At 46.2% G+C, this 21,055-nt stretch overlaps 1 protein-coding gene across 3 annotated transcripts in view; it reads left to right on the top strand.

The window, feature by feature from the left end:
- The first annotated feature begins 6,195 nt into the window (after window positions 1-6,195).
- Window positions 6,196-21,055, top strand: part of podxl2 (podocalyxin-like 2) — a 57,266-nt gene continuing 42,406 nt past the window's right edge. For 2 of the 3 annotated variants that reach the window (XM_072581805.1, XM_072581804.1), the window contains exon 1: window positions 6,197-6,724. In XM_072581805.1, coding sequence (XP_072437906.1) covers window positions 6,691-6,724 — 34 coding nt within the window. In that variant the 5' untranslated portion in view covers window positions 6,197-6,690. Of the gene's footprint in view, window positions 6,725-7,015; window positions 7,277-21,055 lie in introns of all 3 variants that reach the window. The other variant, XM_072581803.1, reaches the window with a different exon arrangement.

The raw sequence follows: 21,055 nt of genomic DNA, 5'->3' as shown, positions 1-21,055 counted from the left end.
GCTGAGAAATCGGTGGACTGTATTCATTGGGTACCAATTCTTTTTGAATACACGGTATAGGTGATTTTCCTCTGCTCTGCGTAGTCCCTCTGTGCTGCAATGTGTGTTGGCTCGTTGAAATAATGTTCTGATGTAGATTCGTTTGTGGGTGTTGGGATGATTGCTTCTGTAGTTCAATATTTGGTCCGTATCTGTTGTTTTCCTGTAGACGCTGGTTTGAAGTTCCCCATTGGCTGTTTGCTCTACTGTGCCATCTAGGAATGGCAGTTTGTCGTTGTTTTCCTCCTCTTTAGTGAATTTTATGCCAGTAAGGGGATTACTGATGGTCTTGAAGGTTTCCTCTGATTTGTTTTGTTTAGTGATGACAAAGGTGTCATCCATGTAGTGGACTCAAAGCTTGGGCTGAATGGTTGGCAGAGCTGTTTGTTCGAGTTTCTGCATTATTGCCTCTGCTAAGAACCCTGATATCGGAGATTCCATGGGTATTCTGTTGGTTTGTCTGTAGGTTTTCTTGTTGAAGGTGAAGTGTGTGGTAAGGCATAGGTTCAGTAGCTTGACAATACTGCCTTGCTGATGAAGTTAGTGGTGTGTCTTTGGGTCTTCTAATAGTGTAGTCAGTGTTTCCTTGGCCAGGTTAATGTTGATTGATGTAAACAGGGCTGTTACATCAAAGGAGACCATTATTTCATCCTCTTCTATCTTAGTGTCTTAGATGGCCTTCAGGAATTCTTGGGTGGAGTGGATGGAGTGGTGTGAGTCTTCTACTAAGTGTTTCAGTCTTTGGTGTAGCTCCCTGGCTAATCTGTAACTTGGTGTTCCAGGTAGCGAGACTATGGGTCTGAAGGGACTCCTGGTTTGTGAATTTTTCTCCCTAAAGCTCAAACCCTCCAACCCTGGCCACATCCTTGTAAATCTTTTCTGAACCCATTCAAGGTTCACAACATCCTTCCTATAGGATGGAGACCAGAATTGCACACAATATTCCAAAAGCGGCCTAACCAATGTCCCGTACAGCTGCAACGTGACCTCCCAACTCCTATACTCAATGTTCCTCCAATAAAGGAAAGCATACCAAATGCTTTCTTCACTATCCTATCTACCTGCGACTCCACTTTCAAGGAGCTATGATCCTGGACTCAAAGGTCTCCTTGTCTTTTAGTCTTAGGGTTAATGCCTCATCTAAAAGCTGGTGCCTCCAACTGTGCAGCACTCCTCAGTACTGACACTAGAGTCAGTGTGGAATTTTATATTCAAGTCTGTGATCTAAATCCCATAATCTTCTGACTCAGAGGTGACAATGGATCTCATTTATTGAATCAGATAATGGTTCTGAAAGAGTTAATGGTTGAGCTATGCTGAACTCCACAATGATGTTACAGAGGCTCTGGGTTGAGACTCAGTTGGAATCTGACACTGTCTCCTGATGGAGACACACATCTTTACTTCTTTAGAGTTAATGTCCCAAAGAGTTAATATCAATTGTATATGGTTAACAAGATGTAACAAACTATACCTTATTAAGAAAGACAAGGCCTTCTCTGCTAAAACTTATCTGTGGTCCATCCTCCACCACTGACAGCCCTTAGACTGACATGGGAAGGAGAATTGGTGGCAGCACACTGCCCAAACCTCAAGCCACCAGTGAGTGGCACCCAGGCATCACATTATACTGTCAACAATGAGCCAGAGCTGACCACCAGCCAGCTGGCCAATCTACCAGACATTGACTTTCTGCAAAGACCCTTCCTCTTCTTCTTTCAACCTGAGAAAAAAAAAGTGAGGGACAAATTACCCCTAAACAACCCCAGATATTTGAGATGTGAATCTCAGTTTTTACAAGTTAGAAGGTAAACATCCTCCTGTTGATGCCTTTTATTTATTCCACACTGGACTGACCATCCTGGCAGTCCATTCCACCTGAAACATTCCGTCAATCTTTAGCTTATAAAGCAGCCAAAACTGTTTATTGGGAGGCTTGGCAAAGGGCTATGTCCAGTGGATGGAGGGTTGATGTAAATTCCACAGGACATGTGAAAAATCGGTGCTTCGCACAGTCAAGCTTGAAAATGTAAATTGCAATCAGCAAGAAATGACATTGTTAAGGCTTAAGAGTCTCACAAATTATGTCAAGATTGGCCTAAAACAAGGATGGCTCTATGTCTGCTAGCATTTCAGTCGAAGCATATGAGTGTGTGTGTGTGTGCGCGCACACACACGTCAGTGGGGAGAATTCCTGCTTTGCAGGCTGCTAGCCAGCAATAGGCTCCATCAATGGAACTCTTTGTTGGAACTCAAAGCCTCTGCCAAGACCTTGATCCTGGCTGAGTCTGCCTATTGATTCTTCCAAGAGGTCCAACTGCCTGCAGGAGAGTGTCAAAGTGTTGGACATTTTTTTGCCATGAACTTAGCAGATCAAAGGATTGACATGCCCACACTGCAACACCCAGCTCAGGCCCATTTGTATCTAGATTGAATAGGCACTGATTTCTGCCTCAATTGGGGGTAGCTGTCTTCCCTCTGTAGCAGAAGGTCATGCATCCATTGTACCACTCTTAAGAGTTATGAGTAAAACCTAGGCTGACACTCCTGGGGCATGTCATATTTTGAATATGGATATAACAGATCACGCAGCTTTTTGAAGAACGAGGGGGATTTTTCTTGTTGTCCTAATGATGGCTATCCTTTCATGAGTTCAGCTAAATACAGATTATCTGGCTAGTGACCACCAAGGTTGGTATGTTTTTCCAAGTGAAAGGAATAATTGGGCCCTCATCGTACTGCATAAACAGGAGATGCACTCATTGTAATGGATATCACAGGAAAGAATTATCCAAACTTTTTAGAACAGACTCAAGAGATTGAATGACCTCTACTATGTCATTAGACGTAGACATAGAACATTACAGCGCAGTACAGGCCCTTTGGTCCTCGATGTTGCACCAACATGTGAAACCAATCTGAAGCTCATTTAACATACACTATTCCATTCTTGTCCATATGCCTACCCAATGACCATTTAAATGCCCTTAAAGTTGGTGTGTCTACTACTGTTGTAGGCAGTGCGTTCCACACCGTTACTTTTAATTCTTGCAATCACTCAGATTGCAGGTGGCACGGTGGCACAGTGGTTAGCACTGCTGCCTCACAGCGTCAGAGACCCGGGTTCAATTCCCGCCTCAGGCGATTGACTGTGTGGAGTTTGCACATTCTCCCCGTGTCTGCGTGGGTTTCCTCCAGGTGCTCCAGTTTCCTCCCATAGTCCAGAAATGTGCAGGTTAGGTGAATTGGCCAAGCTCAATTGCCTGTAGTGTTAGGTGTAGTGGAATGGGTCTGGGTCGGTGTGGACTTGTTGGGCCGAAGGGCCTGTTTCCACACTGTAAGTAATCTAATTGTGACTGATGATTTACTGAGTGGTCTTGGTAAAATGAAGTAAGACCAGTCACAGATTGGTACAGTCGGCCTTGGTCTCCATGATAGAACTAGTTCAAAAGGTGTTAAATATTGGTCTTCTCTTCAATGAAGGCTCTAACAGTGTGGAAGCAGCCCATCGAGTCCACACCAACCCTCTAAAGGGAATCCCACCCATACCCACTATCCCTGCCTTTCCCATGGCTAATCCACCTAGCGTACTCATCCCTGGACACCACAAGCATTCTAACATGACCAATCCACCTAACCAACACATCTTTTGACTATGGGAGGAAATTAGAGCACCCAGAGAAAATCCATACAGACAGTCACCTGAGGCTGGAATTGAACCCAGGACCCTGGCACTTGTTTTCACATCTTTTTTTTTCAGATTAGTCCCATGCAATCTTATGTTGCATTGGAGGGAGCAAATAGGACCTTGGTTTAATGCTGAATGCAAAAGACGACACCTCTGACAGTGTGGCACTCCTTCAGTACTGCAGCAGAGTGCCAGCCCCTACACAAAACAATGCAATGTTGAGAGCAGAATATTCTGCTACTCTGAGTGGGATATTCAGGGTATAAAGGTTAGTTGGCACCAAGCCTGGGTTTTAGAAAAGGGGTGTCTGATATATTTACAGAATATCTTAGTTTTAAACGAGCTCTGGGAAAGTGTGAGTTCGAGCAGGAGGTGGGGGGGATGAGTCAGTGCAGTGAGAGAGGAGGGAATGTGTAGGATGTTATATTTACAGAGAAGGAGGATCGAGAGAGGAGAACTGAGCCTGGTGGTTTCCTCAAAGCAGGGAGAGATGAGAAAGGATTGTGAGAGAGATTAGACTGTAGATACTTCCACATGCACACCATCTTTATAAACTAATATCTTTTGACTAAAACATGGCATTTATGACGTCAGGATGTCCAAAGGTGCTTCACAGTTTTTCAAAGTACAGTTATTATCGGAAAGACTGCAGCCAATTTGTGCACAGCAAGCTCCCACAATCAGCACTGAGGTAATGAGCTGACAATCTAATTTAGATGATTGGCTAGGTCACTGGGGAGAATGTTTCTGCTCATGTTTGAAATCATGTGTGATTTTTTAATATCTGTCTCAGTAGAAAAGGGGATGGGGGTGCTTGCACTGTAGAAGATATCCTTTAAAACTAAACAGCACTCCTCCAGAACAGCATGGGAGTGAGTCTCAACGATGTGGTCAAGACTGCAGAGTGAGTTTGAACCTACAAGCTCCTAATTCAAACACCCAAGTGCTACCCACTGTGCCTCAGCTGATGGGGAAAGATACACAATACATCAGTCCCAAGGGATGAGTCCTATCGGTCACTGATGGTCACCAGTCAGAGTCTGGATTTAATATTTCATGATTACGGGAAAGGAGAGATGAAAATACTTGTCTTTTTCTCCATCACTAGCAGTAAGGGCTAAAGTGAGATTGCATAGAGGTGTTTAAACTGTTGAGAGAATACATCAAGAGAAAATGTTGCTGGAGGCTGTGAGGAACTCAGTAACCTGAGTGCAGAGTTCCAAAATATCTCTTTGTACAAAGCCAGAGAAAAGGGAGATGCTGAAAAATATGTTTTAAGGTGCAAAAGCTGTTGACTTTTGAAAAGGAATTGAGAGGGGGTCAGGGCTGTCAGGAAACGGCACATTGGAGAGCCTTTTAAATGAACCAGCATGAGCAGGAGGGGTTGAATGGCCTCATTCTGTGTATATTCCAGTTTTCTGTTTGTTGAAGCAGTAATTGAGAAAACGGGGAAGGTTTTAACTTTGGAATATTTGGGACTTTCAAAATGAAACCAAATAGTAGGGTGGGAGGTGAATGAGGGGGTTGAAGGATGGGCGAGAGTGAGGGGGTGAAAGGGAAGGAGTGAGACGGTGGAGGAGAGTGTGTGTAAATGAGGAGAGAGTGTGGGATGTGAAAGAGGGGTTGGAGGAGAAAGGGAGCGGGGTTGAAGGGATGACAGTGGGCAGTTGTGGGTGGGGAGAGACAGTGGGGGTTTTGGAGAGAGTGAGATGAGATTAGATTCTCTATAGTATGGAAACAGGCCCTTTGGCCCAACAAGTCCACACCGACCCTCCGAAGAGTAACCCACCCAGACCCATTTCTCTCTAGCTAATGCACCTAACACTATGGGCAATTTAGCATGGCCAATTCATTCGGCCTGCACAACTTTGGACTGTGGGAAGAAACTGGAGCACCTGGAGGAAACCCACACAGAGAATGTGCAAACTCCACACAGGGTGGAGGAGGAGAGAATGTGGGGGGGGGGGGGGGGGGGGAAGGAAGGCGGAGAGAGTGAGGGTTGAGGAGGAGATTGGAGAGTGAGGGCTGGGTGGAGAGAGTGAGTGAGGAGGGCTTGGAGGAGATAGAGAGAGAGAGAGAGAGAGTGGGTGTAGATTAGGAGAGAGTGGGGTAGAACAATCAGGCGAGAGAAAGTGAGGACTGCAGATGCTGGAGATCAGAGCTGAAAATGTGTTGCTGGAAAAGCGCAGCAGGTCAGGCAGCATCCAAGGAACAGGAGAATCGACGTTTCTGGCATCGCACCCATGTGTCAACTTTGGAAAGTTGTTGAATTCTGAAGAAGAGCCATATCAAGGTCGAAACATTAACTTTGCTTTCTGCCAGATCGGCTGAGTTTCTCCAGCACTCTCTTGCTTTTATTTCTTTCATTCATTGCTCGCTTCTGTATGAGGCAGTGTCATGCATCTCTGTGGATGTCGCCGACGGAAGGTAGGACCCAGAAGAGGGAAGAATTCGACCTGGATAACAGACACTGCGCAATAATCAGTGAAATTATTCAGCTTTTCAGTCTATCCCCCTGAGAACAGCAATTTGATAGGAGCTTGCAAACTCACCGCGGAGGGGAGCAGGGGGAGCACAGAAGAGGGCAACTTATTTGCAATAGTTTTGTAAAAAAATATATTTGAGCAGTGAACGGGGGTGGGGAAGGGGAAAGACGGGGGCTGGGTAAGGAACGAGCTGCATTTTGTGAAATTAATTGCACGTAAGTTTCATTGATCGTGTCTGCAAAAAGCTGCGATTTCTCCGTTGTCCGTGATGGACCTGCCCAAACAGCCTAGCTGCAATTGTGTCTGTCTCAGGCGAGCACAGTAAGGGCGAGGGGAGGGCTGCGTTATATCCCGAAAGGATAAAGGAACCTCATCAAGAAACATTCTATTCCACCGCAGGAAAGGGGAAGGCAGAGGAGGGAGGGTGGGAGAGAAGAAACAAATCACACTCTCTGTGTCACTCTCTGCATCCCAACCATGAGCCTGAGACAATCTCTCCTTTGTGCACTTGGTAAGTGAAAATATTGCATTTTCTCTGTGTCTCTCTGTCTTCCTTTTCCCGGGGGGGGGGGGGGGGGGCTTTTAAAAGAGAGAAAAAGTTTGCAGGTCTGGGACAAAGAATTGTTCCTGTGAATGTGTGATATTATTGCCCGAATATCCAATCCTAAGTGATGTACCTGCTCCCAAACCAGGAGGTGATGTGGCCTGGACTTGATTCGCTGATTTATGAATGGAAGGACTTGCTTTTATACAATGCAGGTTTCACGAGACCCCAAACTGATTTATAACCTGTGTTCTCTAGAGGTGCAGACCCTGTTGTCCGGACGGAAGCACTGACCCTACATAATGCTGGATGAGGGATAAATTATTGGCCTAGCTTTGGAGGGATTTGGGGAAGAGCTTTCCTCCTCAAAGCAGTGAGCTGAGATCTTTCTACATGACAAGGCCTACCACAAGACATCAATGTGTGCCCTTAGTGCTGACCTCCAGATGATTACCTTCTCAAATAGCAAGGAGAGGGCGTTCAGATCCAGGGGCAGGAGACTGACCCACTCAGACACAGGTAAAAACAATGACTGCAGATGCTGGAAACCAGATTTTGAATTAGTGGTGCTGGAAGAGCACAGCAGTTCAGGCAGCATCCAAGGAGCTTCGAAATCGATGTTTCGGGCAAAAGCCCTTCAGTGTCGATTTTGCTGCTCCTTGGATGCTGCCTGAACTGCTGTGCTCTTCCAGCATCACTAATCCACTCAGACATAGCTTCGGTCCCTTTTACAGAGAAATCTGAACCAGGAGGTTAAATAAAGTTACAATGGAGATAATCAATAACTATGGGGGGGTCAGCTTATTTGCGCCACATTTGTCTGAACCTATTGCTCCGTAATGAGTACTAGGGGGTGAACGCAGCATAAAGAATCTTACTTGCTAAGCTTTAGGGTGTGTTCCCCTGATTTCTCAAACAGTGAACTCTCCAGTCTGCCCTGCTGTGGTGAGCCACAGCCAAGACCCCAGTAGATTGGAACGTGTCCAGCGGAGATTCACACGGATGATCCCTGGAATGACAGGTCTAGCATATGAGGAACGGCTGAGGATACTGGGATTGTATTCGTTGGAGTTTAGAGGATTAAGGGGAGACTTAATAGAGACGTACAAAATAATACATGGCTTGGAAAAGGTGGATGCTAGGAAATTGTTTCCGTTAGAAGAGGAGACTAGGACCCATGGACACAGCCTTAGAATTAGAGGGGGTCATTTCAGAACAGAAATGCGGAGACATTTCTTCAGCCAGAGAGTGGTGGGCCTGTGGAACTCATTGCCACGGAGTGCAGTGGAAGCCGGGACGCTAAATGTCTTCAAGGCCGAGACTGATAGATTCTTGTTGTCTAGAGGAATTAAGGGCTACGGGGAGAACGCTGGTAAGTGGAGCTGAAATGCGCATCAGCCATGATTGAATGGCAGAGTGGACTCGATGGGCCAAATGGCCTTACTTCCACTCCTATGTCTTATGGTCTTATAGATTAACGAAAAGCCCCCCAGGGACTTGATCTCCACATCTCCTGGTTAAATAGTGAGCTCTCTACCTGATGAAAGAGAATGCACATTTTAAACACACGGGGAGAGGGAACACCTCTGAAACATCCTGCAATAACCATGCCAGACTTTGGGGAGAAGAAGGAACACTTGCATTTATACAGCACCTCTGTGCAACCATTGGGAATCTCAAAGTGCTTTCCAGCGATGAAGTACATTTGAACTGCTGTCACTGTTTCCATGTAGAGAAGTGAGAAGCGTTTTGTGTGCATCTAGTTATAAACAGATAGCCAGTTTGATCATTTGTTTTAAACTTTTTTTTCCTTCTTGTAATGTTGGAATTTTTAAAATTTAATCTATTTTTCTAATCGACCAGTTCAGAGGTGTTATTGCAAACCTTTGGACCAGATGGGACTTGAACCTAGGCCTCCAGTCTAGGATTAGGGACACTACCACTGTGGCACAGGAGGGCCCATCTGTTGTGATGTTGATTGGCCAGTGTCCTGACTCAATGGTAGAGTGGGATTTTTTACCTCTGCCTGAGGGGCACAGGCCTCAGTTGGCCATTTTATCTGAAAATACAACACCTCGCACAGTCCTGCAGATTATACTCTTTGGATGTAGTCTAACCAGCTGCACTGGGTTTTGAGCCATTTGTCTAGGCCTCAACATGCCTCGACGTTAACAGTATGGCACCTTTACTCCCAAAGAAAGTTGTTAACCTGAAGTTTTGGGCTAAATCTTACAGTGCTTTAGGACGTGAGTTGAAATGAGCTTTTTGGAGGATTTTTTTCTCTCTCTGCGAGGTAATTAATTAATCATCTAATTAAATAACTATCCCACCAGGTGCTGTTCCTGTCACAGAATCCCTACAGTGTTGAAATAGGCCCTTCAGTCCAACATGTCCAAACAGTAACACACCCAGACCCATTGCCCTATGCTTACCCCTGACTAATGCACTGAGCCTCCACATCACTGAACACTATGGGCAGTTTAGCATGGCCAGTTCACCTAACTGTACATCTTTGGATTGTGGGAGGAAACTGGAGCACCCAGAGGAATGCAGACTCAGGGAGAATGTGCAAACTCCTGAGGGTGGGATCAAACCTGGGTCCCTGGCACTGTGAGATGGCAGTGCTAACCACTGAGCCACTGTGCCATAATAACATATTGCTGCTGGGATATTCCAGAATTATCCAGTGTCCCTTGTGCTCATGCTGTCTTTAAAAATGTGTTGTGTAGCTCGAAAAACCCCGTGTGAGTACAGAGCTGTCCCACACGGTTCTTGATATTTGACCCGGACATGGCAGCTAAGGGGAAGTTGATGCTCTGCTTTGTGGGCAGGGACCTAGACAGAGTTGGGCAGAGGCAGGACTTGCTCAATCCTCGGGCCAACAGTGGAGGTCTTGATACCAGGTACAGGCTGGTCCGAGGTTTCCACCCATGTCGGTGCCGTCTGGAGGATGCCCAGCACAGTAGGAGAACTCTACAATGAGATGCCCCATTTTCTCTCTCTTTCTGCTGCTCTACTCACCTCCCACCAAGGCTGCTCCTCTATCACTCTGATTATTGCCTGCAAATTCTTCCCTCAGTCACATTCACCCACCCCAACCCCCAGCACCACTGACCCCATGTGCCCTCGATGATGCCCACTCACTCAGGGACACCTCCCCTCCTGCACCAACAGTGACAGTTGTGCCACCCACTTCCATCACCCCTCAGTACCCGCCTGTCTCTCATTCCAGGAGGAAAACTGTACCCCCTCCTTCAGGAATAAAGAGTCAAGCTGGGTACTGGGCAGTTCGTTATTCAGCTCCTCACCTCAGAGGTGGAGAGGATCCTGACTCCGCCCACCCCGAGTGACTGACTGACTGACTGACTGTGTCCAAACCCCTGGACTAGGGTCAGAGGCTGCCCTTGACTTACTGTGCCAGGAGTATGCTGGAAAAGCACAGCAGGTCAGGCAGCATCCGAGGAGCAGGAAAATCGACGTTTCGGGCAGGAGCCCTTCAACAGGAAAGGCTCCTGATGTAGGGCCTATGTCCGAAAAGTCAATTTTCCTGTTCCTCGGATACTGCCTGACCTGCTGTGCTTTTCCAGCACCACTCTAATCTTGACTATAATCTCCAGCATCTGCAGTACCCACTTTCGCTTCACTGTGCCAGGAGGCAAGGCTTTCCCTCCTTGACTGAGGCATCGCTGGCACCAATGACAAACTTCCTGCCTTTGTGTCAGTGCTTAAAAAACACTCAGTGAGACAGAAGTCATCTGAGTCTGGTATCTCAGGAAGCCAAGCATACAAAGAAAGGCAGAGAAGAGCAGGGATGCTTTGAGCACAGAATGAGTGAAGATCTTGGAGGTACAGCCTGGGGCAGTGCCTGAGCTGGGTGTGTGTCCCTGTACACACTGTGTGCTTGCTGTAGTGTTACGCTGAGAGTTACCAGGGCAGTCCGAGGGTCAGCATTGAAGGGCCGTAACATCCTGTAAGTGGATGGGAGATGGACAATGAGGATTCTTAGAAGCTGACACATCTTGGATACCACTGTTGGTGGGTGTGGGGTGTGCGCTGAGATGTTGGTGCCTGGTGTCCAACATAGAGGTCCTCTGGAACAAGTGGTGATCTGGCGTTGCCAGGTAACCGCTCTGACTTCAATTTTGGGAATTCTTGATGTTCAGCTTGTTTGTGACCTTTACTAAGATAGGAAGCAGAATATTGATGAGGTGAGTTGATCTATTAACAAGGTGTTTAATGAGCAATAATCCCCCTGAATTAGCAACTCACCAATGCCTAACAAAATGCTCATTAGCTTGAATGTTTGTGAAAAGCACAAAAGCCGGTGCGATGCTCCCGATGTTGAGATGGAGCTTGCCAGGCTTCTCACATGATCCTGCCACACATTTCTCCATCGCCTACATTGCTGTAACCTCTAGAATATTGTGTTCATTATATCTGCTTCTGTCCGCAGATGACGCCTGACTTGCTGAGTGTTTCCAGCATTTTCTGTTTTTGTCCCACATTATGCAGACTAGTTTATTCTATGGCGCCAATTAGCACCAGACCCAACAAGTTGCCCTGTGGATTCATCCACAAATCACTGGACTAGTAATGCCAGAGACCCAACCTAATGCCATGTGGTCATGGGTTCAAATCCGATCAGGGCAGCTTGTGGAATTTGAGTTAAATAAATCAAAGTTATCATAGAATCCCGACAGTGTGGCAATAGGCCATTCGGCCCAACAAGTCCACACTGACCCTCTGTAGAGTATACCACCCAGACCCATTACTCTACATTTCCCCTGACTCATGCACCGAACCTACACATCCTTGAACACTTTGGGCAATTTCCCATGGCCAATTCACCATCTTTGAATTGTGGAAGGAAACCGGAGCACCCAGAAGAAACACACACAGACACGGGGAGAATGTGCAAATCCCACACAGTCTGTCACCAGTTAGTCTGACCTCAGTGGTGGGAAAGATGCTGGAGTCTATTACAAAGGATGAAATTACGACACATCTGGATAGTAGTAACAGGATAGGTCAGAGTCAGCATGGATTTATGAAGGGGAAATCATGCTTGATTAATCTTCTGGAATTATTTGAGGATGTAACTCTGAAGATGGACAAGGGTGATCCAGTAGATGTAGTGTACCTGGACTTTCAGAAACCTTTTGATAAAGTCCCACACAGGAGGTTAGTGAGCAAAATTAGGGCGCATAGTATTGGGGGCAAAGTACTGACTTGGATTGAAAGTTGGTTGGCTGATAGGAAACAAAGACTAGTGATAAACGGCTCCATTTTGGAATGGCAGGCAGTGACAAGTGGGGTACTGCAGGAATCAGTACTGAGACTGCAGCTTTTTACAATATATGTTAATGACATAGAAGATGGTATTAGTAATAACATTAGCAAATTTGCTGATGACACAAAGCTGGGTGGTAGGGTGAAATATGATGAGGATGTTAGGAGATTACAGGGTGATCTGGACAAGTTAGGTGAGTGGTCAGATGCATGGCAGATGCAGTTTAATGTGGATAAATGTATGATTATCCACTTTGGTGGCAAGAACAGGAAGGCAGATTACTACCTAAATGGAATCAATTTAGGTAAAGGGGCAGTGCAGAGAGATCTGGGTGTTCTTGTACATCAGTCAATGAAGGTAAGCATGCAGGTACAGCAGGTAGTGAAGAAGGCTAATAGCATGCTGGCCTTCATAACAAGAGGGATTGAGTACAGAAGCAAAGAGGTGCTTCTGCAGCTGTACAGGGCCCTGATGAGACCACACCTGGAGTGCTGTGTGCAGTTCTGGTCTCCAAATTTGAGGAAAGACATTCTGGCTATTGAGGGAGTGCAGCGTAGGTTCACGAGGTCAATTCCTGGAATGGCGGAATTACCTTACACTGAAAGACTGGACCAATTGGGCTTGTATACCCTTGAGTTTAGAAGACTGAGAGGGGATCTGATTGAGACATAAAAGATTATTAAAGGATTGGACACTCTGGTGACAGGAAACATGTTTCCGCTGATGGGTGAGTGCCAAATCAGAGGACACAGCTTAAAAATAATGGGTAGACCATTTAGGACAGAGATGAGGAGAAACGTCTTCACCCAGAGAGTGGTGGCTGTGTGGAATGCTCTTCCCCAGAGGGCAGTGGAAGCCCAGTCTCTGGATTCATTTAAGAAAGAGTTGGATAGAGCTCTGAAGGATTGTGGAATCAAGGGTTATGGAGATAAGGCAGGAACAGGATACTGATTAAGGATGATCAGCCATGATCATATTGAATAGTGGTGCAGGCTTGAAGGGCAGAATGGCCTACTCCTGCACCTATTGTCTATTGTCTATTGGAATCAAACTCAGGTCCCTGGTGCTGTGAGGCAGCAGTACTAATCAGTGAGCTACCGTGCCACCCAGCTTTTGATGGCTAGCTTTCATTTCCAGCTGTTCTGGAATTGAAAGCGAGCTAACAGTAATGAAATTGTTGTCAATTGGGAAAAAGCCATCTGGTTCACTTATGTCCTTTAGGGAAGGAAACTTGCACATCCTTCCTGAACTGCATGTGACTCCAGATTTACAGCAATGTGGGTGATCCTTAACTAATCTCTGAAATGGCCAACAAGCCACTTAATTCAAGGGTGATTAGGAAGGTGCAACAAATGCTGGACTCACCAGAAAAACCCCCAGGATAGAATTTTTTAAAAAAAATTCCTCTCCCCTGGATTTGAACCAATAATCCAACCTGATATTCCCAGGTATAGCTAAATGAGTTTGGAAAAAATATCAGACTCCACCCTTTTAGGTAGATGCAACAAAAGGAAAAATGTGGGATATTTATAGCTCAATCTTGCCAGATGCCATTTAGTGCAGAGAAATGTAAAGGGCAAGGAACAAGACAACACAGGAGCAGGTCCTTCGGCCCTGCAAGTCTGCACAAACACACTTTCCCCTTCCATACTAAAACTGTCTTCACTTACATATCCCTCTATCTCCTTCCTATTCATGTGTTCGTCCAGTTGCTTCTTGAATGTTGCTACTTATGTCTGCTTCCACCATCTTCTCTGGCAGCGCATTCAAGAGTTAGCTTTGTAAGGAAGATAACTGGTATAATTTTGACAGAGGTGCAGGAACAGAGAGACGTTGCACTATGCATGCACATACTTTTGGAGGATCTGTACAAATTGAGGACACTGGTTAAAAAGATCTGCTCAGATCCATGGATTTTATTCATAAAGGAGTAGATATCAAAATTGAATAATTTATCCTAAACCCTTTTGAAACACTGGTTAGGCCTCAGATGGAGTATTGAGCCCAACACTGAGCACCAAACTTCAGGAAGGCCTTGGAGAGGTGAATGCTGCCAGGGATGGGAACTTCCAGAATCCTGGAATTTATCTCCTGCCTGAATGTACCTGGACTATATGCTATTAGTTGCCTTGTGTGCAGCAGATGCTGTCTCGGATAATGAATGGGCTGGTGGCTCAGTGGCTCACAGCGCCATGGACCCGGGTTTGGTTCCAGCATTGGGCGACTGACTGTGTGGAGTTTGTACATTCTCCCCGTGTCTGCGTGGGTTTCCTCCGGGTGCTCCGGTTTCCTCCCACAGTCCAAAGATGTGCAGGTCAGGTGAATTGGCCATGCTAAATTGCCTGTAGTGTTAGGTGCATTAGTCACGGGTAAATGTGGGAAATGGGTCTGGGTGGGTTACTCTTTTGGAGGGTTAGTGTGGACTTGTTGGGCCGAAGGGTCTGTTTCCATACTGTAGGGAATCTAATCATTAATCAAAAGAGAAAATGCTGGAAAATCTCAGCAGGTCTGGCAGCATCTGTAAGGAGAGAAAAGAGCTGATGTTTCGAGCCTAACTGACCCTTTGTCTTATTCCTGATGAAGGGCTTTTGCCCGAAACGTCGATTCTCCTGCTCCTTGGATGCTGCCTGACCTGCTGGGCTTTTCCAGCACCACTCTGATCTAAACTCTGGTTTCCAGTCCTCACTTTTGCCTTGCTGTATAACCAGGTCTGAGCTATAACAAACCTTGTGGTATGACTGAAAATAGCAAAGTCTTGATCCAGCTGGATAGCACCTTCTGTGAGATCACACCTCCAATAGTGTGGGTAAAAGTAAAGTCATGTATTTGTCTGTAGGGCTGCTCTCAAGAGGGGAGCAACAACTGGCAATGGTTAATCTGAGGGACAGCATGGCTTATGCAAGGGTTACAGAGTCCTTCATGGAGACCTCAGCCTAGTGCAGGAATCAAACCTGTACTGTTGGCATTATTCCAAATTTCAAACCAGCCATCAACCCAACAGAGCTAAATGACTGCCCATCGGTGGGTACAATTTTGCTGTCCTTTTTTAAGGAGTGATGGATTTCATTAGAAGGTGTTTACAGAAGGTTCACTTGGCTGATCTTGCGTTGGAGGGTTTGTCTTATCAAGAAAGGTTGGCAAGTTTGACTTGTTCCTGTGGAGTTGAGATCTTACTGAAATGTATAAGACTGTGAGAGGGCTTGACAGGCTAAATGCTGATGGGATGCCTTCTTCTGTGAGGATATTCAGAGGCAAGAAGAGTAATTTTTTAAAAAGGATTTCCCATTTAAAACAGAGTTTAGTACAAATTTCTTCACTGTGTACTGTTAGCTCCTTTAGAATTCTCTTCCCCAGATTCCTCAGAGCTCCAATCCTTGCAGACAGCAAGATGAACGCACTCAGTTTCAGCTCAGAATAAGTGACCACTATTCATTGGTTCATTTCTCAGGGCAACACCTTCACCAGTCAGTGAATATGTCCTAGTTTAACATTTTAAATAAAGCCCTGCAGTTAACTGTCGGCTATCATTAACCAGTGAGATCTCCATGGCAGGAGAAAGTGAGGACTGCAAATGCTGGAGATCAGAGTCGAGAGTGTGGCGCTAGAAAAGCACAGCAGGTCAGGCAGCATCTGAGGGGGAGGAGAAGGGCGATGAAGGGTTTATGCCCGAATGGTCGATTTTCCTGCTCCTTGGATGCTGCCAGACCTGCTGTGCTTTTCCAGCACCACACTCTCTCCTCTGATCTCCATGGAAACACTTCTACCAATCAGAGTCCACTTGGTCACCAAGCAGCATTTTCCTCTCATACGATATAAATGTTGCTTTTCCCCTTACGTTGGTATTCTTGCAAATTGTGCTGCATAGAGCAAGGTGAAAAGGTTTGATAGAATGTGTTTTTCTGGTTAATACTCATATTTATTTATAATTTCTTTGATGCAATAAGGTATGATGAGAATGGACTCATGACCAAGAAAGGAAGATCTGGAAGGAGTGACCAACACTTCTTTTTAGATTTTTTTTAGATTACTTACAGTGTGGAAACAGGCCCTTCGGCCCAACAAGTCCACACCGACCCTCCGAAGCGCAACCCACTCAGACCCATTCCCCTACATTTACCCCTTCACCTAACACTATGGCAAATTTAGCCTTGCCAAATCACCTAACCTGCATTTTTTTTTTGGATTGTGGGAGGAAACCGGAGCACCCGGAGGAAACCCACGCAGACACGGGGAGAATGTGCAAACTCCACACAGAGTTGCCTGAGGTGGGAATTGAACCCGGGTTTCTGGCGCTGTGAGGCAGCAGTGCTAACCACTGTGCCATTCACGACCACTGTGCCACCCTGCTGCCCACTTGCTCAAATCGATGGAGTTTATTGAGGGATCAAAGGGCTGGCGAAAGGTGAAGGGAGAGAGGATAAGAAGGGTTTGGACAGAATAGACGTGGAGAAAATGTTGCCCCTGAAGGGCACAGAGTTAAAGTGATTGGCAAAAGAAGCAAAGGCAACATGATAGATGCGAGTGGTTAGGGTCTGGAGTATATTACCTGAGATCGAAGAGAAAACGGCTTCAATCAAGACATTCCAAAAGGAATGACTGTGCTGTCTGAAAAAGGAAGAATGTGCAGGTTCACAGGCTAAGGCAGGGAAATGCACGAGTGAATTGCTCATTCAGTGATGGTCCCCCTTCTATGCCGTGACCATTCTGTGATTCTGAGGAGGGAACTTAAAAGAGTAGGATCCAGAAAGTTTTGAGAAGATTTGTAGCTCAGGTTGAAATTCTGGATGTAGGTTTGCTCGCTGAGTTGGTGACATCATTTCCTGTGGTGACATCATTTCATGTGGTGATGTCATTTCCTGTACTTTTTCTCAAGGGTTGGTAAATGGGATCCAAGTCAATGTGTTTGTTGATAGAGTTCTAGTTGGAATGCCATGCTTTTAGGAATTCTCATGCATGTCTTTGTTTGACTTGTCCTAGGATGGATGTATTGTCCCAGTCAAAGTGGTGTCCTTCCTTGTCCATATGTAAGGATACTTGTGAAAGTGGGTCATGTCGTTTTGTGGCTAGTCGATGTTCACATATCCTGGTGGCTAGGTTTTTTCAATAGTAGGATCCACTTGGCTGAAGGCACCACTACCAAATATACTGGGAGGATATACATGGGAGGCTGGGATCAGAGGAATAGGGAGTAGGGTGTTGGGAGAGTGCTTGTAGGACTGGAGGAGGTCTCAACATTAGGGAAGGTGGAGGCTGTGGAGTGATTGGACGAGATGGGGAATAGGACAGCGTGGTTCAGAGGGCTGGACGCATGTGATATAGTGTAGAAAATGATTTGGGAATGGAGGTTTTGTTGAGCCAAGGTTTCTGGAGGCCAGAGGATGTTTTCAGGAGCATTGGTGGAATTGATCCCAGATTGAGGAGGGTCTCAGTAGCAAGTTGTCTGAAGATGATGATCTTGGTCTTGCTCATGTTTCACTTGATGATGATGTTGTTGATTGTCCAGCAATCACATCACAGACAAAGAGGAAGATATATCTGCTGTGTTGCTGTCAAGATGTATTGTACCACTGTTCTTTCCCAAGGACCTTGAACCCCTGCTTATCTCTCTTGGTTGTTCCATCCACCTACAAGGGTCAGGAGGCAATAACTTTGTGGTATTACTACTAGACTATTAATCCAGTTAATGATCCAGAGACCCGGGATGAATCCCACCAAGTTAGGTGATGGAAATGAATTCAATAAAAATAATGACCATTCCCAATACTGGCAAGAGGGGAGGTGATAGCCTAGTGAGATTATCAGGGAGGAGATGACATTGGTGGAGGTACAGGTAAATTTCTGTTGGATGTGAAAGGATCCTTTGGGGCCTTGGATGGATGTGAGAGGGGTGGTTTGGGAGCAGGCTTTGCACTTCCTGAGGTGGCAGGGGAAGGTACCGGGAGTGGGGTGGGGGGTGGGGTGGTGGAGCAGGGGTGGTGGTGGTGGGGCGGGTGGTGGTGGTGGGGCAGGGGGGAGGGTGGGGGGGGGTGCGTGGGTCTAACAAGGGAGTCGCGGAGAGAATGGTCTCTCCGGAATGCTGATAAGGTAGGGAGGGAAATCTGTCCCTCGTGGTGGGGTCTGTTTATAGGTAGTGGAAGTGGCAGAGGATGATGTGATGTTGATGGGGTAGAAGGTGAGGACCAGGGGGATCTGTCCTTGTTGTGGTTGGAGGGGTGTGGTTCACAGGCAGAGGTGCACGAAGTGGAGGAGATGTGCTGGAGGGCATCGTTGACCACTGGGAAGGAGAAATTGTGGTCTTTGAAGAAGGAGGCCATCTGGGATTTTCTAAATTGGAATTGGTCATCCTAGGAACATTTGCAGTGGAGGCGGAGGAATTGGGAATAAGGGATGGCATTTTTACAGGAGGCAGGATGGGAGGAGGTGTAGTCCAGGTAGCTATGGGAGTCTGTGGGTTTGTAGTAGATGGTTAGTCAGTCATCGGAGATGGAGATAGAGAGGTCCAGGAAGGGGAGGGAGGTGTCCGAGATGGTTCAGGTGAATTTGAGGTGAGGGTGAAAGGTGTTAGTGAAGTTGATGAACTATTCAGCCTCCTCATGGGAGCATGAGGTAACGCTGATATAGTCATCAATGTAGCGGAGAAAAAGGTGGGGGATGGTGGTGGTGTAGCTATGGAAGATGGACTGTTCCATGTACCCAATGAAGTGGCAGGCATAGCTGGATCCCATGTGGGTGCGCATGGCTAACCCTTTGGTTTGGAGAAAGTGGGAGGACTGGAAGGAGAAGTTGTTGAGGGTGAGGACCAGTTCAGCCAGGCGGATGAGGGTGCTGGTGGAAGGATACTGGTTGGGACGGCGTGAGAGGAAGAAATGGAGGGCTTGGAGACCTTCGTCGTGGCACTTAGATGTGTACAGGAACTGGATGTCCATGGTGAAGATAAGGCACTGGGGGCTAGGGAAACGAGAGACTTGGAGGTGGTGACGGGTGTGGGTGGTGTCCCAAACATAGGTGGGGAGTTCCTGGACTAAGGGGACAGGATGGTGTAAAGGTATGCAGAGATAGGTTCGGTGGGGCAGGAGCAGGCTGAGACAATGGGACAACTGGGGCAGTCAGGTTTGTGAATCTTAGGAAGGAGGTAGAATCGGGTGGTGTGGGGTTCACGAACAATGAAGTTGGATGCTATGGGTGGGAGATCCCCATAGGTGATGAGGTTGTAGATGGTCTGGGAGGTGATGGTTTGGTAATGGGAGGCGAGGCCGTGATCGAGGGGGCAGTAGGAGGAGGTGCCTGGCTTCAGTGGTTAAAGATCGGTGTGCCAAACTACCACTGCGCCCACCCCCCTTGTCTGCAGGTTTGATGGTGAGGTTGGGGTTGGAGCAGAGGGAGTGGAGCACTGTGCCTTATGAGGGAGGGATTTTGCCGTTGTTTCCCTATTATTTACTCATCTATGCTACTTAACTATTTGATCTGTCTGTGTTGCTCGCAAGGCAAAGCTTTTCACTGTGCCACGATACGCGTGACAATAAATTCAATTCAATTCAACTCATCCATGTTGACCAGATATTCTAAATTATTGTAGTCCCATTTGCCTGATTTATCTCTGTTTTAGTTTTGATTTTCCTTCACAATGTGAAAATGCAGGGAAAAGGCAGAGATTAGCAGTAAATATAAAAGCTCAGAGAGCCGTTGCATAAATAATGGGCCAAATGGCCTCCTCCTATTTCATAACAACTCTGCGATTCAAGGAATTTCAGTTCTGTGGATAGATTGAGGACACTGGGGACTATTCCCTCTGAGAAGAGCAGCTGAAGAGGAGATTTGATTGAGATGTTCAATATAATGATGGGTCTAGACAGAGCAGATAGCGAGAAGCTGTTCCCTTTGATGGAAGAGCCAGAGGACACAGAATTAAGAATAAATGGCGATCTGAGAAACTAATTGACACAGCAAGTGGTCAGGATCTGAAATCTGCAGCCTGAGAATGTGACAGAGGCAGATTCAACTGAGGCTTTGAAAAGAAAATTGGTGTATTCTGTGAAAACAAAGAGCACGTCAGGGTTACAGGGGAATGGCACTTGGTGAGCAAGCATAGGCATTGTGTGGTAACAGGACGTTGTGTGTACCTTTTAAAATGGTGAGAGACACTAAATGTATCAAAGAAAGCTTTGTTGTTATCACATTACACCATCTACTTCAGAGTTGAAAAGTGTGGCGCTGGAAAAGCACAGCGGGTCAGGCAGCATCCGAAATGTCGACTCTCCTGCTCCTCGGATGCTGCCTGACCTGCTGTGCTTTTCCATCGCCACACTTTTCCACTCTGACTTTCCAACGTCTATAGTCCTCAATTTCTCCTACCATCCACTTTAGGCTCTGTATATTCTGATCACATTACTGTCCAATTATAAATCTATTTCTATTGTAGCTAAATTAAATCAGGAATGAGGGACTTTAGTTACTTGGATGGACTACTGAAGCTTGGATTGTTCTCTCTTCATTAACAGTTTGCATTTATATGGCACCATTTAAGTAATAAGATGTATCAAAATATTTCACAGAAACATGAGGAGAGCATTAGGGTAAGTGACCCAAACATTAGGCTAAAGGGTTAGGACTCAGAAGTAGGAAGAGGTTAGGAAGCAATGAACTTTAGGAAAGAATTCCAGAGCTTAGGGTAGCAGAAGCACGGCTATTAATGTTAGAGGGATTGAAATCAGAGAAGCACCTGCAGCCAGAAACTGAAAAGGATTCTGAGGCAAGAAGTAATGACACAGATAGAGAGGGCCTGAGAAGTAGTTGAAAACAAGGAGGAGTTTTTTTTAAAATCAAGGTGTTGGTCTTAACACTGCCCCCTGACATTCAACGGCATTACCATCACTGAATCCCCCACTATCAACATCTTGGGGGTTACCATTCACCAGAAACTCAACTGGACTTGTAACATGAAGAGTGGCTACAAGAGTAGGTCAGAGGCTAGGAATGTGCAGTGAGTAACTCATCTCCTGACACCCCAA

The sequence above is a fragment of the Chiloscyllium punctatum genome, chromosome 12 (genome assembly GCF_047496795.1).
Source record: "Chiloscyllium punctatum isolate Juve2018m chromosome 12, sChiPun1.3, whole genome shotgun sequence".
Lineage (NCBI taxonomy): Eukaryota > Metazoa > Chordata > Chondrichthyes > Orectolobiformes > Hemiscylliidae > Chiloscyllium > Chiloscyllium punctatum.
The sequence above is the reverse complement of the archived record's forward strand: the minus strand, read 5'-3'. Positions and strand labels throughout refer to the sequence as shown.